Source organism: Hemitrygon akajei, chromosome 14 (genome assembly GCF_048418815.1).
Source record: "Hemitrygon akajei chromosome 14, sHemAka1.3, whole genome shotgun sequence".
Taxonomy (NCBI): Eukaryota; Metazoa; Chordata; class Chondrichthyes; order Myliobatiformes; family Dasyatidae; genus Hemitrygon; species Hemitrygon akajei.
The window spans coordinates 42,034,634-42,049,966 of NC_133137.1; the positions used below are offsets into that span (position 1 = coordinate 42,034,634).

The 15,333-nt window shown below is 39.5% G+C and overlaps 1 protein-coding gene across 1 annotated transcript in view; it reads right to left on the bottom strand.

Annotated features, from left to right (window-relative positions):
- The window catches only part of LOC140738180 (cilia- and flagella-associated protein 54-like), a 90,337-nt gene that overhangs the window by 25,541 nt on the left and 49,463 nt on the right, over positions 1 to 15,333 (bottom strand). Inside the window, exon 9 of the mRNA XM_073065297.1 lies at positions 4,555 to 4,753. Coding sequence (XP_072921398.1) covers positions 4,555 to 4,753 — 199 coding nt within the window. The remainder of the gene's footprint in view (positions 1 to 4,554; positions 4,754 to 15,333) is intronic.

The following is a 15,333-nucleotide window of genomic DNA, read 5'->3' on the forward strand; positions in this document are numbered from 1 at the left end:
TAAAAAACAAAATATGACTTGCTGCTTATTCAGTCCAATTAAATACTATCTAGACCTTGATGCATACAAATATGGACTGCTCTATTTGGTGAGACTCTATGAATGGAAATAAATATGTGTATTCATCAGTGATCTTAGGATGGAAGGAAAGTTATTGATGAAGCATCTGAAGTTTTTGAGGAAGTCCTGCAACACTGTGGCGCTCTAACAACCACAAACATCTTCCTTTGTGTAAGGTATGACTCCGATCATTTTGGTGTTTTTCACTTGTTACGAACCCCGTAACTGGGTCACTTACCAGCAAAGATAGAGAGGTCCGTTGAAGTCTGATGATACTATTTTTAACAGTATTTATTAGTAAAAATACACAAAAATAATATCAATGCAAATATACAGATAATATACGTCGTCAATACTAAATCTAAAAGTGCGGGTATAATAATAATCAATAAGAAATAAGCTCTATCGTTGTCTGGGGGATAATGTATTGTCCGATGGAAATATAAAGTTCACTGCTGTTCCACAAGCTGCCGTCTTTTGGTTTTCGCTGTGTAGTAATTGTTGGAGAGAGAGAGAGAAATAGGAATAGAATGGAAACAGTTACCGCTATGGGTTTTTCCAACCTTCCTTTATGGTTTCGATCCGTCGGTGTCTCGTTGTCGTGGCCGTTCAAGTGTGACCTCTCCTTTAGCTAAACCATTCTTCCATGGTGAGCTCGCCACCCAGGCAAGGGAGGACGCACACGAGCCCCCACCGGCTTTTGCTATAAAACGCTGTCCCTGGATCTCTAGCATTTCTCCTGGTGCGTCTAAAGGGGTTGTTCCCCAGACCCCTCTTTTATCCTTATTCATGGGGTCTCAGATGTCAATCAGGTTGGGATTATGCAATCCCTCAACCAGACCACTCTGGTTGTCCCCTGAGGGGTTTCAATGAATAGTACAGTACTCAATACACAATTCCGTCTCCAAGAGACAATGGCCATTATCAGTGGTTCCGTTCCGCTGATGTCAGGACACATTCCAAACCTTGTGTATTCTGGATGTCTCTCTCTCATTTCCTGGGTCTCAGACCCGAAATAATAGCGATCTTGCGATTCTCAAAAAGGAGGGGGTGACTTTGTACCCTTCGGCCCCTCAGAGTTGCTTCACATTCGTAACACACTTGATTCCCATTGAACAGTTTTATCAGAATTCCTTGACGCCAAATTCAATCAAGATTTGCCTATATATACATTGGGTGCTCACTCTCACTTTCACTCACCTTGGAACCTGGCTTTCTGGCCTGCATTTGCATCAAAGCTGCATTGAATTCTTAAAGCACGTAGTCTGAACAAAACCTTTATTAGGTTAAAAAAAAGTGACTGATGGAAAAAAGTGATTGAATGAAAGTAAACTGACTGGCCAATAATCAAGTTTTTATTTGTCCAGTCTTCTTTATGAACAGGATGCATATGGGTTTTTTACCCACATCGTCAGGATTACAACAACAGCAATTGCAACTATACAGGAAAGATCTTAGCTAGAAATTCGTTCAAAATTCAACCAACAGAATTGTTCTTGTTGCTTCTTGTGATCGCAAGACCCTGTTGGACATTGATGATGTGGAATACTGTGCATCCAATTCACTGCTTCATTGGAAAGACTGACAGTGGGGCTGCCTTGATTGTTGCATGTTGTGGCCACCAGCAAAGGAGACGGAGGAGCTAGCAGTGTGTTTCTGGATTCTGCACTGGGTTGAGGGCTGGCCCTTCCTCTCATGCTACTCTCTAGTATTCACTCCTGGAAAGACAAGCTGGATTCACTTCACATGCGATTGCACTTGCATGAGATGAGAAACAGCTGTGGCTTGTTCTTGCGGTAACATGGCTCCAAAAAAACAATTATGCACCATCAGTCTGCAGGCCATGACATTCAAAATTTGGCTAGATTATTATTTTTATATAATTTTTGTAACTATGTTTTTTTAGCTATTATAATTATATGTGCCTTTGGCTGTGTGCGACTGTTGGTACTGTGCTTTGCAATTGGCCCAAGGGGTACGCCATTTCGTGCGTATGGTCAAATGACAATAAAATTTGAACTTGAACTTGACATCAATGCAGTCCTGGGTGATCCATGCATATGAAAATATGAGCTGTTTTCTGAGTATTCATCGTTTTACAGTTTAAGGTAGCATATTTCAGCGCAGAGTTTAAAAAGATTACGTTGGCATGCAGTATGCCATACTTCCTGGGATACCACTCTTGAAGGTCAACTCTGCTTCCATCTCCTACAAAATGCCCCAGATAGCAATAACTCCTGGTACAAAGGACTTCATACCCATTGTTTTTACTGTCTATAACAATATCAAATCTGTGAATTTGGGCTCATTCCTTTCCATCTCTGATCCCTGTAGCTAATGTTTTCTGCTGAAGTGCATGTAAGGGTTCCCTACAATACCACAAAGTTCCATTGCATGAGTTGTATAGGACATGCTACCCATCAAGAAATCTGCACTTGGGATTACGTTTCAAAATGCCATGTTTAAAAGTAGCACTTTAAATATCCAATTCCACAGCAATTATCTTTCTTATGGAATTCCATGGAATTTATAAGATTAAAACCCATTATTATTAAAGGATAATAACAAAAGGAAATGCTGGAATTATTCTGAAGATGAAGCAGTAACTCATAAAAGAGAAACAGGATTAAATGTTGCTCTTAGTCTGGAAGTTCACTTCTATTTCTTTTCACTAATACTGCCAGACCTGCTGAGTATCTCCAGTGTTTTCAGTTTTTATTTTAGATTTCCAGCAAATGCAATAATTTCCTTAACTGCAGTTGGACCAACTATTGGAGTATCAAGCTGTAGTAGTATCACCTTAGCAGTTAACAATCAAGTCTCAAAAGGAAGGTTGTGGATTCAAGCCGACATACAAACCATCCAATGAAGAATTGAAAGAGTTATCTTTCAGATCAGAACTTAAATCTACATTATCAAGTGTATCCCTTTACACAGTTTTAATGCAGGACAAGGAAATTATCAAACTTCCCATTTATTCTCCAAACAATATCATAGAAGAAAAAAAAACAAAATTATTTGATCTTTGACACACAGAGAGCCCCAACTGCAGCAATATAAAAATTAGGCATCATTTTTTCTCATATTACAACAGCAACTATTTTTCACAAATACTTCTTTGCCTATAATCCACATCAGGATCTGTTAAGAATGATATACAAGATTTAATACAATCACAAGTTATTCTCTCTTACATTCAAATCCAAGCTTTTTAAACATTAACAAACAATAATTAATTGTTAATTTTTTAAACAATAATTGCTAACCAACAAATTTAAAGACAGGGTAAAATCTTAGCAAAACTTGCTTCTGTCCCCACTAAATCCATGCTCAACATTTCCCTGAAAGCCATTACTTCAAGTCCTGGCAACATCCTCGTAAAATCTCCCCTACACTTTCTAATGTAAAGACATCCTTCCTACAACAGGGTGATTAAAACTAAAGACAATATTCCAAATGTGGCCTCACCAACATCTTATACAACTGCAAAATTTCACCGCAACTTCTATACTCAGTATCCTGACTGATGAAGGCCAGTGTACTGAAGGCTTTTTCACCACACTGTGCGTGATGCCACTTTTGGGAAACTATCTATTTGTACTTCTAGGTTCCTCAATTCTACAATTCTCTCCAAATCATACCATTCAATGTGGAAGACCTACTCTTGTTTGGCTTCCCTAAATCCAACACTTCATATTTATCTGGATTAAATTCCATTTGACATTTCTCAGCCCACTTATCCAGCTGATCAAAATCCCACTAATTCTTTATAACCTTATTCACTGTCTATGGTTTCACCTGTTTTGGGTCATATACAAACTTACTAATCATGCCTTGTATATTCTCAAAATCTATTCTTAAATCTCATTGGTTTCTCCTTCATCTTCTCTGCCAAAGCTATTTCATTTCCCTTTTTTGCCCTCCTGATTTCCTTCTTAAATATAGTCCTACATTCCTTCCAGGGATTTATTTGAGCCCAGCTGCCTATACCTGAATCATTCTTCCTTCTATTTCCTGACCAAAGCTTCAATATCTCTTATCATCCAGGATTCCATACTCCTGCATCCCTGCTCTTCACTCTAACAGGACTATTCAGACCATGACCTCTTGTTATCTCACTTTTAAAAGCTTCGAATGGCTGATAGCAAGATACTTGCATTCCAAAATGCCAGAGTAAGTCCCAGTAACAGTTAAGGGTAATTGGGCAAAATGGTAGCCAATCACAACTGAATTACAAGCAAATCAGAGCTGTTCTACTGAGAGGGAACCCTATATAACAAGACTTTTGGTCTGAACATGCATCAACCAGGAGCACTACAAAAGGCTTAGTACAGACAAAAGGATAACAGCTTGCTCCATGTGATTCATCCATTATAAATGGGACAGCTTTTATGTTACAGTTCAGTCCTTCTTAATGAAAAGTATAAATAGAGGAAGACTAAATCTAGAATGTTACAAGCTAAGAAGTGTAAAAAAAAGTGTAGAATATCACACCTGAAATGAGTAGCAAGCCTGCCAGGAAAAGTTCCATTGTCACATCAAGTACCTCCTGCTCAGCTGGAACAGGAGGCTTAGTTTGCAGAACACGACGATTACCACCTGACAAAGCTTCTGAAATAGCAAGAAACTGGGCTGCACTGCCATTAAACATTTCCACCAACAAAAATTCTGTGGCATTGTGTGGCCAGGGTTGCTGTAGAAAATGAAAGAACAACCATTAGTCCAGAAGAAAACAATGTAATAAAAACACCAACATAAATTGTTTCTTTCATTCATAGGGCTAAGAAATATTTGCCTGGTGAACTATCAAGTTTGTAGGTGAACATCTAAATAGTTCAGAATGTAGCATAGAAACAATCTTGGGTTCTGTCCAATCTATTCATTTGCAGTAGCACCTTACTACACCACTTTCATGTTTCATTGGTCTATCTTCTCCGATCTCAATCACCCTCATATCCTTACAGAGCAGCCTTTCTCAATCTTTATGCCCTGGAGGAACCCTTGAAATGATTTTCAGGTCTCAGGGAACCCCTGTGTAAAAGTGATTATACCTACGGCTCATGGTACGCCAGCGGGATCAGTAAGTTGTAGATATAATAATCCAAAAATAATTGTGAGAATGAAAAAAAACAGGTTGTTAGGCTTAGCTTACCTTTCTTGAAATTAATCTCTTTCTTTCTCATACAAATGAGATACTTGTATGTATCTCATTACATACAAGTCTCCTGCATGTAATGATACATGCAGGAGACTTGTGTATCATTGGGGAGGCCGGAAAATCTTTTGCTATAGGCCAGAAGGCCTGAAGTCTTTGCAATCTTTGGAAACAGAGCTCAAAAAAGGGACGAAACAGACTTTTAACATCGGAAACCAGTGGGTTGTTGTTATGTCTCCCGCTCGCTGTGAAAATGGGGGACACCTCCCTCTCCCTTACCTGGGAGAAAGAGAACCTGCGGTTTGTCAAATGTCAGATGAAATGCGAAGCCTTTGGGGTAACTTTGGTCTGTGTCTTTGCTAATGCTTAGCACACACTTGGGCTCAGTGATGGTACCAATGCACATTTTTTTTGCTGGTGGGGGGAGGGGGATCGTTGCTCGCTGCCGCTTACATGCAGGGGGGGACTTTGGGGTTCTCACGTTTAACTGTTGTTCATTCTTTGGGCACAAAAAGCATTTCAGGATGTATATTGTATACATTTCTCTGACATTAAATTCAACCTTTGACCCTTTGAACTAAATGAGAAAACCTCAAGAAACATAAAAACTTCACAAGACAATTCATTTCTAACCTACATAATCCACCTTTTGCAATGTTTATAAGAGCAAAGCAGCAGGCATGTAAAAATTCCTTCTTTAGAATGAAAATTTCCCTCCAATTTTCTACTACAGTGGTAGATTGTTCGCTCCCATAACTCACTTGGCAGCATGTAAGGGGAAGTTAGGGGAGATAATTCGGGAGGGAGAGACTGACGTCACAGTCCAAGCTGAGCAAGTCTATTCAATGTTCAGAAAATGCACTTCACGCTGTCATCAGCCTACTGTACTCCCTTCCATTTAATACAGCACTCACCAATTATCAGGAGCCTCCCCTATCTTGCGTCAAAAACTGAGAATGGACTCAACCAAATAAGCACAGTCCTACGGTGCACTGCCATACAGAGCTGAGATTGCTAACGCAGCTGCTCGGTCACTGCCCACTATGGCAAGTGCTAGCATCACCAATGTGCAAAGTTCAAAGAACAATGTTTATTTCTTTTATCACAATCTTTCACGGAACCCTGAGCAACCTGTCATGGAACCCCAGTTGAGAAATCCTGCTATACATTAAAGTGACTGGAGAAGGTTTTAAGCTGGCTTGGCAGGGAAAGAAGGGGGAGTGGCAAAATCCATGTGGAAGATGGTAGTTGATCAAGTCAGAATCAGGTTTAATATCACCTGCATATATCGTAAAATTTGCTTAGTTAGTAGCAGCAATACATGATTTAGAAAAAAAATAAGTATCTTTATGCATATTAAGTAATTAAATTAAAACTAGTGCAATAACAGAAATAATATTTAAAAAGTGCGGTAGTATTCATGGGTTCAATATCCATTTAGGAATCAAATGGCAGAAAGGAAGAACCTGTTGCTGAATCATTGAGTGTGTGCCTTCAGGTTTCTGTACCTCCTCCTGATGGTAACAATGAGAAGAAGGAACGTCCTGGGTGATGGAGGTCCTTAATGATGGACATTGAACGCATGAACACAACCTCACTTTTTTAAAATATTTCTGGTTTTGCACAATTTTTAATCTATTCAATATACATATATTGTAATTGATTTACTTATTTCTTAATATTTTTTTCTTCTTCTGTATTATGTATTCCATTGAACTGCTGCTGCTAAGTTAACAAATTTCATGACAGATGCTGGTGATAATAAACCTGATTCTGATTCCTTCTGAGGTACCACTCCTTGACAATGTCTTGGATACTTATATCAGTATTACAGTATTAAAGGGAATTACAGAGCATGAGAGAGGAGTTAGCCAGAATTAATTTAAAAAGAACACTGGTAGGGATGATAGCAGAACAGAAATGTCTGGAATTTCCAGAAGTAATTCGGATGGCAAGACATATATACGTCCCAAAGAGGAAGAAGTATTCTAAAGGAAAAATGACATAGCCATGGCTAACAAGAGAAGTCAAAGCCAACATAAAAGCCAAAGAGAGAGCATATAATAGAGCAAAAATTAGTGGGAAATTAGAGGATTGGGAAGCTTTTAAAACCCAGCAGAAGGCAAATAAAAAAGTCATTAAGAAGGTAAAGATGAAATATAAAAGAAAGCTAGTCGTTAATACTAAAGAGGATACCAAAAGTTTCTTCAGATACCTAAAGTGTGAAAGAGAGGTGAGAGTGGGTATTGGACCACTGGAAAATGATGCTGGAGACATAGTAATGGAGGACGTTGAAATGGTGGAAGAACTGAATATGTATTTTGCATCAATCTTCATGGCAGAAAACACTAGCAGTATGGTGGAAGTTCCAGGTGTCAGGGATTATGAAGTGTTCGAAGTTACCAAAACTAGACATAAGGTTCTTGGGAAACTGAAAGGTCTGAAAGTAGGTAAGTCACCTGGACCAGACAGTGTACACCCTACTTTTCTGAAAGAGGTGGCTGAAGAGATCATGGAGGCATTAGTAATGATCTTTTAAGAATCAGTCAACTCTGGAATAGTTCCAGAAGACTGGAAAATTGCAAATGTCATTCCACTCTTCAAGAAAGGAGACAGACAGAAGGAAACTGTATGCCATAGTCAACATGCTTTTCTCAAGGGAAATTCTTGCCTTGACAAATCTATTGGATTCTTTGAAGAAATAACAAGCAGGACAGACAATGGAGAATTAGCTGATATTGTGTACTTTCAGAAGGTGTTTGACAAGGTGCCACACATGAGGCTGCTTAACAAGCTACAAGCCTATGGCATTACAGAAAAGAGTCTAGCATGGATAAAGCAGTGGCTGATTGGCCAGAGGCAAATAGTGAGAACAAAGGGAGCCTTTTCTGGATGGTTGCCAGTGACTAGTGGTGTTCCACAAGGGTCTGTATTGAGACCGATTTGTTTTACATTACATGTTAATAACTTGGATGATGGAATTGATGGCTTTGTTGCAAAGTCTGCAGATGATATGAAGGTAGGTGAATTGGCAAGTAGTTTTAAGGAAGTAGAGAGGCTACAGAAGGACTTAGACATTAGAAGAATGGGCAAAGAAATGGCAGATGGAACACACTGTTGGGAAGTGTATGGTCATGCACTTTGATAGAAGAAATGAAATGTTGACTATTTTCTAAATGAAGAGAAAATACAAAAAAAATGTGAGGTGCAAAGAACTTGAGTCCTTGTGCAGGATTCCCTAAAGGTTAATTTGCAGGTTGAGTCTGTGGTGAGGAAGGCAAATGCAATGTTAGTATTCATTTCAAGAGGACTAGAATATAAAAGCAAGGATGTAATGTTGGGACTTTATAAAGCAACAGTGAGTCCTCACTCCTATATTTTATGGTTGAATGGTCTACTATGGTTGAATGGACTAATTTTACAACTTTCTGTAATTTCTTTTGATCCTGTGCAGTAGTGACACAACCTCCCCCTCCCCCCAATATCACACTGTGATCTACCTGTCAAAATATTCTCCTCAGTACATCTGTAGAAATGTAAATGTTAAGGTGACGAACCAAATCTCCTCAAACTCTTCATGAAATATAGTCACTGTCTTGCTTTCTTTATAGCTGCATTGATACATTGGGAACAGGTTAGATTGTCAGAGATCTTGACACCCAGGAACTTGAAATTGCTCACTCTCTCCACTTCTGATCCCTCTATGAGGATAGATTTATGTTCCCTCATCATACCCTTTCTGAAGTCCACAATCAGCTCTTTGGACTAACTGACATTGAGTTGAAGGTTGTTGCTGTGACACCACTCAATTAGCTCATATATATCTCATTCCTGTTCGTCCTCTCATCTCCATCTGAAATTCTACCAACAATGGTTGTATCATCAGCAAATTTATAGATGGTGTTTGAGCTATCAAACAGTCATGGAAAAAGAGAGAGTAGAGAGGTGGGCTAAGCACACATGCCTGAGGTGCACCAGTGTTGATCATTAGAGAGGCGGAGATATTATTACCAATCGCAAGGTTGTGGTCTTCTGGTTAGGAAGTCAAGGACCCCAATTGCAGAAGGAGGTACAGAGACCCAGATTTTGTAGCTTGTCAATTAGCACTGTGGGAATGATTATGTTAAATGTTGAGCTATTGTCAATGAACAGCATCCCGCTATAGGTGTTTGTATTGTCTTGGTGATCTAGGGCCATGTAAAGAGCCATTGAGATTATGTCTGCTATTGATCTATTGTGGCGATAGGCAAATTGCAGTGGGCCCAGGTCCTTGCTGAGGCAGGAGGTGATTCAAGCCTCTCAAAGCATTTCATCACTGTAGATATGAGTGCTACTGGAAGATGGTCATAGAATCAAATGAGACTTAAAGAACAAAAGAACCAAAGATTAAGGACGTAAAGAATATTTTGTCAGTTTAATTGCCGATATTTTAATGAAAGAAGATTAAGAAATAGAAACAAATGAAAAGAACAGATAAACAGGTAAGAGTAGGACACAGAAGCCACTTTTGCAATGTAGCAACTCAGAACCTGTTCACAATATCAATTGGCAGGATAGGTGGGCATAAACTGACAAAAGCAATTCAATCCAGGTAAATGTGAGGTAATGCATCAGGCGAAAGCAAATAAAGCATAATAATTGGTCAAACATTATTTGGTGTAGACAAATGGAAGGATGTTTGAGCGTATGCCCACAGATCCCTGAAGACAGATTCTTGGAGAAGGCAAGGTAAATGCCAAGAGGAGGTTTCCGCTCCTATGAGAGTCCAGAACAAATGAGCTTGGCCTCAGATTAAGGGGACATCCATTGAAGACCAAGAAAGAATACAAAGTTCAAAATAAATGTATTTTCTAAGTATATATCTGTCACCATATATAATCCTGAGATTTCTTTTCTTGCACAGTATATCCGCGAAACACGATAGATTCAATGAAAGACTAATTCAGGATGGTCAAACAACCAATGTACATTAGACAACAAATACAAAATATAAAAATAAATAAGCAATAAATATTGAGAACATGAGGTGAGAGTCCTTGAAAGTGAGTCCATAGGTTGTGGGAATAGATCAGTGATGGAGCAAGTTAAGCTGAATGAAATTATCCCCTCTGATTCAAAAGCCTGATGGTTGAGGAGTAATAACTGTTTCTGAACCTGGTGGTGTGGGTCCTGAAGCTGCTGTACTTTCCTCCTGATAGTAGCAGCAAGAAGAGAATGTGACTTGGGTGAAGGGGGTACTTCATGATGCATGCTGCTTTCCTGCAACAGCACTCCATGTAGATGTGGTCAAAGGCGGGGAACGCTTCACCTATGATGGACTAGGCCATATGCACTACTTTTTGTAGGATTTTCTAGATTATGTAGAATATCTTCTCTCGGAAGATATGAATCTTTGGAATTTGTGGCAGAGTTCCTATGTATATTTAAGGCCAAGACTGATAGATTTCTAATCAATAATAGAATCAAGTTGGATCTGCAGAAAGCTGCTTTTGCAAGATCCAATTTAATAGGAGAGCAGGCTCTGTTCAGTCCTGCTCTGCCATTTAGTAGGATCTTAGCATATCCACATTCTTCTTGTGTTCTCATGGTCTAGCAAATAGTTATGATGCTTAAAAAGGCTATAGGGGTTTATTGGTTAGGGTATAATATGCAAGGGCAAGACGGCACACAAAACATTTATTGTGCAAGTTAAAGATCTATATACAGTCAAAATAAGACCAGGATCAGGTTTATTATCACTGACATATGAAATTTGTTGACCTGTACAGTGCAATACACAAGTTACTATTAATTGCAATAGGAATACATAAAAAATAAATAAATATTGCAAAAAGAGAGTAAGACGGTGAGGTAGTGTGAATGGGTTCACTGACCATTCATAAATCTGATGGTGGAGGAAAAGAAGATATTCCTAAATTGTTAAGTGTGCGTCTCACTGATGGTAGTAATGAGCAGAGGACTTATCCTGGGTGGTGATGGTTGTTAATGATTGATACCACCTTTTTGAGGCATTGCCTTTTGAGCATGTCCTCCATGGTGGAGGCTAGTGCCCATTATGGAGCTGACTGAGTCTACAAGCCTCTGCAGCCTTTTCCAATCCTATGCACTGGTCCCTCCATACCTGTCAGTGATGCATCCAGTCAGAATGCTCTCCATGGTACATCTGTAGAAATTTGCTAGAATGCTTGGTGACATACCAAATCTCCTCAAACTCTGAATGAAATATAGCCTTCTTTGCAATTGTATCAGTATGTTGGGTACTGGATACATCTTACAAAATGTTGACACCCAGGAACTTGAAGCTTCTCACCCTTTCCACTGCTGACCCCTCAATGGTTACAACTGTGTGTTCTACTTGGTCTTACTGACGTTGAATGCAAGGTTGTTGTTGTATCACCACTCAATCAGCCAATTTATTTCACTCTGAGTGAAGAAGTTCCTCTTAAACATTTCACCTTTCACTGTTAACCCATGATCTCTAATTCTAGTCTCACCCAACCTCAATGGGAAAAAGCCTATTTGTATTTACCCTAACTATACCACTCATAATTTTGCATACCTCTATCAAATCTTCCTTCATTCTCCTACACTCCTGGGAATAAAGTCCTAACCTATTCAACCTTTCCCTATAATTCAGGTCCTCATACCTGGCAACATCTGTGTAAATTTTCTCTGTATTCTTTCAATCTTATTGATACCTTTCCTGCAGGTAAGTGATCAGACTGCACACACTATTCCAAATTAGGCCTAACCAGCGCTTTATATAATTTCAACATAACTGTACTCAGTACTTTGATCTATAAAGGCCAGTGTGCCAAAGGCTCTCTTTAGGACCCTATCTACCTATGACAGAACTTTCAAGGAATTAGGGATCTGTATTCTCACATCCCTCTTTTCTACAGCACTCTTCAGTGCTTTACTGTTCATTGTGTAACTCCTACGCTACTTTGTTCTCCAAAAGTGCAACACCTCACACTTGTCTGCATTAAATTCAAACTGTCTTTATTCAACCCATTTTTGCATCTGGTTCAGATCCTGCTGCAAGTTTTGATAGCCTTCTTTACTGTCCACTACATTTCCTATCTTTGTGTCATCCACAAACTTGCTGATCCAGTTTACCAGATTATCATCCATATGATTAATATACACTCAGTGGCCACTTTATTAGGTACTCTTGGACACCTGCTTGCTAATACAAATATCTAATCAATCAGTCATGTGGCAGCAATGCAATACATAAAAGCAAGTCAATATGGTCAAGAAGTTCAGTTGCTGTTCAGACCAAACATCAGAATGGGGAAGAAATGTGATCTAAGTGACTTTGACCATGGAAAGATTGTTGGTGCCAAACGGGGTGGTTTAAGTATCTTAGAAACTGATTATCTCCTAGGATTTTCACACAACAATCTCTAGAGTGTACAAAGCATGGTGCAAAAAATAAAAAGAACATCCAATGAATGGCAGTTTTGTAGGCAAAACACCTTGTTAATGAAAGGTCAGAGGAAAATGGCCTGACTGGTTCAAGCTTACAGGAAGGTGACATAATCCTCAAATAACCACATGTTACAACAGGGCTGTGTAGAAGAGCATCTCTGAACACATAACAGATCAAACAGAATGTTGTACATTCAGAGATGCTCTTCAGAGTGGATGGGCTACAGCAGCAGAATACCATGAACTTGCACGTTAACAACAGGAGGAACCTAATAAAGTGGCCAATGAGTACGCAGTAGATGACAAGCAACAGCATATCCAGCAACAATCTCTAACAATGCATTAGTCACAGGCCTTCAGTCAAAGAGGCAACCACCCTCACTGGCTTTTCCCATGAAGCCAATGTCAAATCCAATTTACTACCTCATCCAGAATGCCAAGCGACTGAACCTTCTTGACCCTCCTCCCATGTGGACCTTATCAAATGCCTTGCTGAAGTCCATGTAGACAACTTCCACTGCTTTTTCTTCATCAACTTTCCTAGCATCTTCCTTGAAAAACTCTAAAAGATTGGTTAAATATGACCTACCACACACAAAGCCATGTTGACTATCCGTAATCAGTCCCTGTCTATCCAAATACTTACACTCAGTGGCCACTTTATACCTTCTATGCCCAATAAGTGGCCACTGACTGTATGTTCCTGGTCCTCTGCTGTTGAAGCCCATCCACTTTAAGATTTGCCACAATGTGCATTTAGAGATACTCTTTCACAGACCTCTGTTGTAAATCGTAGTTATTTGAGTTACTGTTGCCTTGAACCAGTCTGCCCATTCTCCTCAGATCTCTCTCATTAACAAGACATTGTCACCCACAGAACTGCCACTCACCAGATGTTTTTTGTTTTTCACACCATAAACTCTAGAACTGATGTGCAAGAAAATACCAGAGCATCAGTCGTTTCTGAGATTTTGTTACGAACTGTAACATTTTAGAAACGAACCAACAGCAAGAGATTTCACACTGAGTCAGGTTCTAATGTTAAAACCACTATCTTTGTTAGTACCTACTTACAATATAGCAACTTGACAAAATAAACGAAAGTTAACAGTGTTATGCATGTATATGTGTAACTATCAAGATTAGGAATAGTTATTAAAGTCTTAGGATGGCAAATTATTAAGATTCAGTAATCCACGGAATAAATGATGGAGAGAGATTTTTGTAACCCACATTGTAGTGGAGAGAGAAGGTAAGTACGAAGTATTCCACAAGTTCCACGTCAGGTAAACAAAGTAATAGTCGCCCAAGATCTTGTCCATGGAATCCGTCCGTATCCACATACGGATTATCACCAAAAGCGACCTGTCACAGGAATATTGTCTTTGAATGGTTACAACACAACATAACCAGGCAAGGGTTACACAAGTGGTCCCACAGGATATTCCAAAATCCATTCCTACAGATTATACAAAGTGACAGTCACGCGTTCGCTGTGTCCAGTAACGTCGATTAATCCAACCTTTTGGGTAATGGGAAAGCCTTAGACTTCACCCATTCTGTAGCAAACTTGCCAGGCAGTTCGTCATTCCAAGTCTTGCGAAGACTATAAGAGTAACTTGTTTTCTTTTTTTTCTTTTCTCTCTCTCTCTCTCTCTATCTCTATGAGTTTAACCATATAACCATATAACAATCACAGCACGGAAACAGGCCATTCCGGCCCTCCTAGTCCATGCCGAACTCTTAATCTCACCTAGTCCCACCTACCCGCACTCAGCCCATAACCCTCCACTCCTTTCCTGTCCATATACCTATCCAATTTTACCTTAAATGACACAACTGAACTGGCCTCTACTACTTCTACAGGAAGCTCATTCCACACAGCTATCACTCTCTGAGTAAAGAAATACCCCCTCGTGTTTCCCTTAAACTTTTGCCCCCTAACTCTCAAATCATGTCCTCTTGTTTGAATCTCCCCTACTCTCAATGGAAACAGCCTATTCACATCAACTCTATCTATCCCTCTCAAAATTTTAAATACCTCGATCAAATCCCCCCTCAACCTTCTACGCTCCAATGAATAGAGACCTAACTTGTTCAAACTTTCTCTGTAACTTAAGTGCTGAAACCCAGGTAACATCCTAGTAAATCGTCTCTGCACTCTCTCTAATTTATTGATATCTTTCCTATAATTCGGTGACCAGAACTGTACACAATATTCCAAATTTGGCCTTACCAATGCCTTGTACAATTTTAACATTACATCTCAACTTCTGTACTCAATGCTCTGATTTATAAAGGCCAGCGTTCCAAAAGCCTTCTTCACCACCCTATCTACATGAGACTCCACCTTCAGGGAACTATGCACTGTTATTCCTAGATCTCTCCGTTCTACTGCATTCCTCAATGCCCTACCATTTACCCTGTATGTTCTATTTGGATTATTCCTGCCAAAATGTAGAACCTCACACTTCTCAGCCTAAGTCTGTAACAGCCTATGACGGATGTCATAGTTCCCCCTCACTCAGGCGCTCTTAAAGAAACAGTCTCAGTAAACGACCGCAGGTTTGTAACAATACTCAAAACCACCCCATCAGGAGCCAACAACTATTCCACAGTCAAAGTGACTCAGATCGCATTTCTTTCCCAGTCTGATGTTTGATTTGAACAACAAATGAATCTCT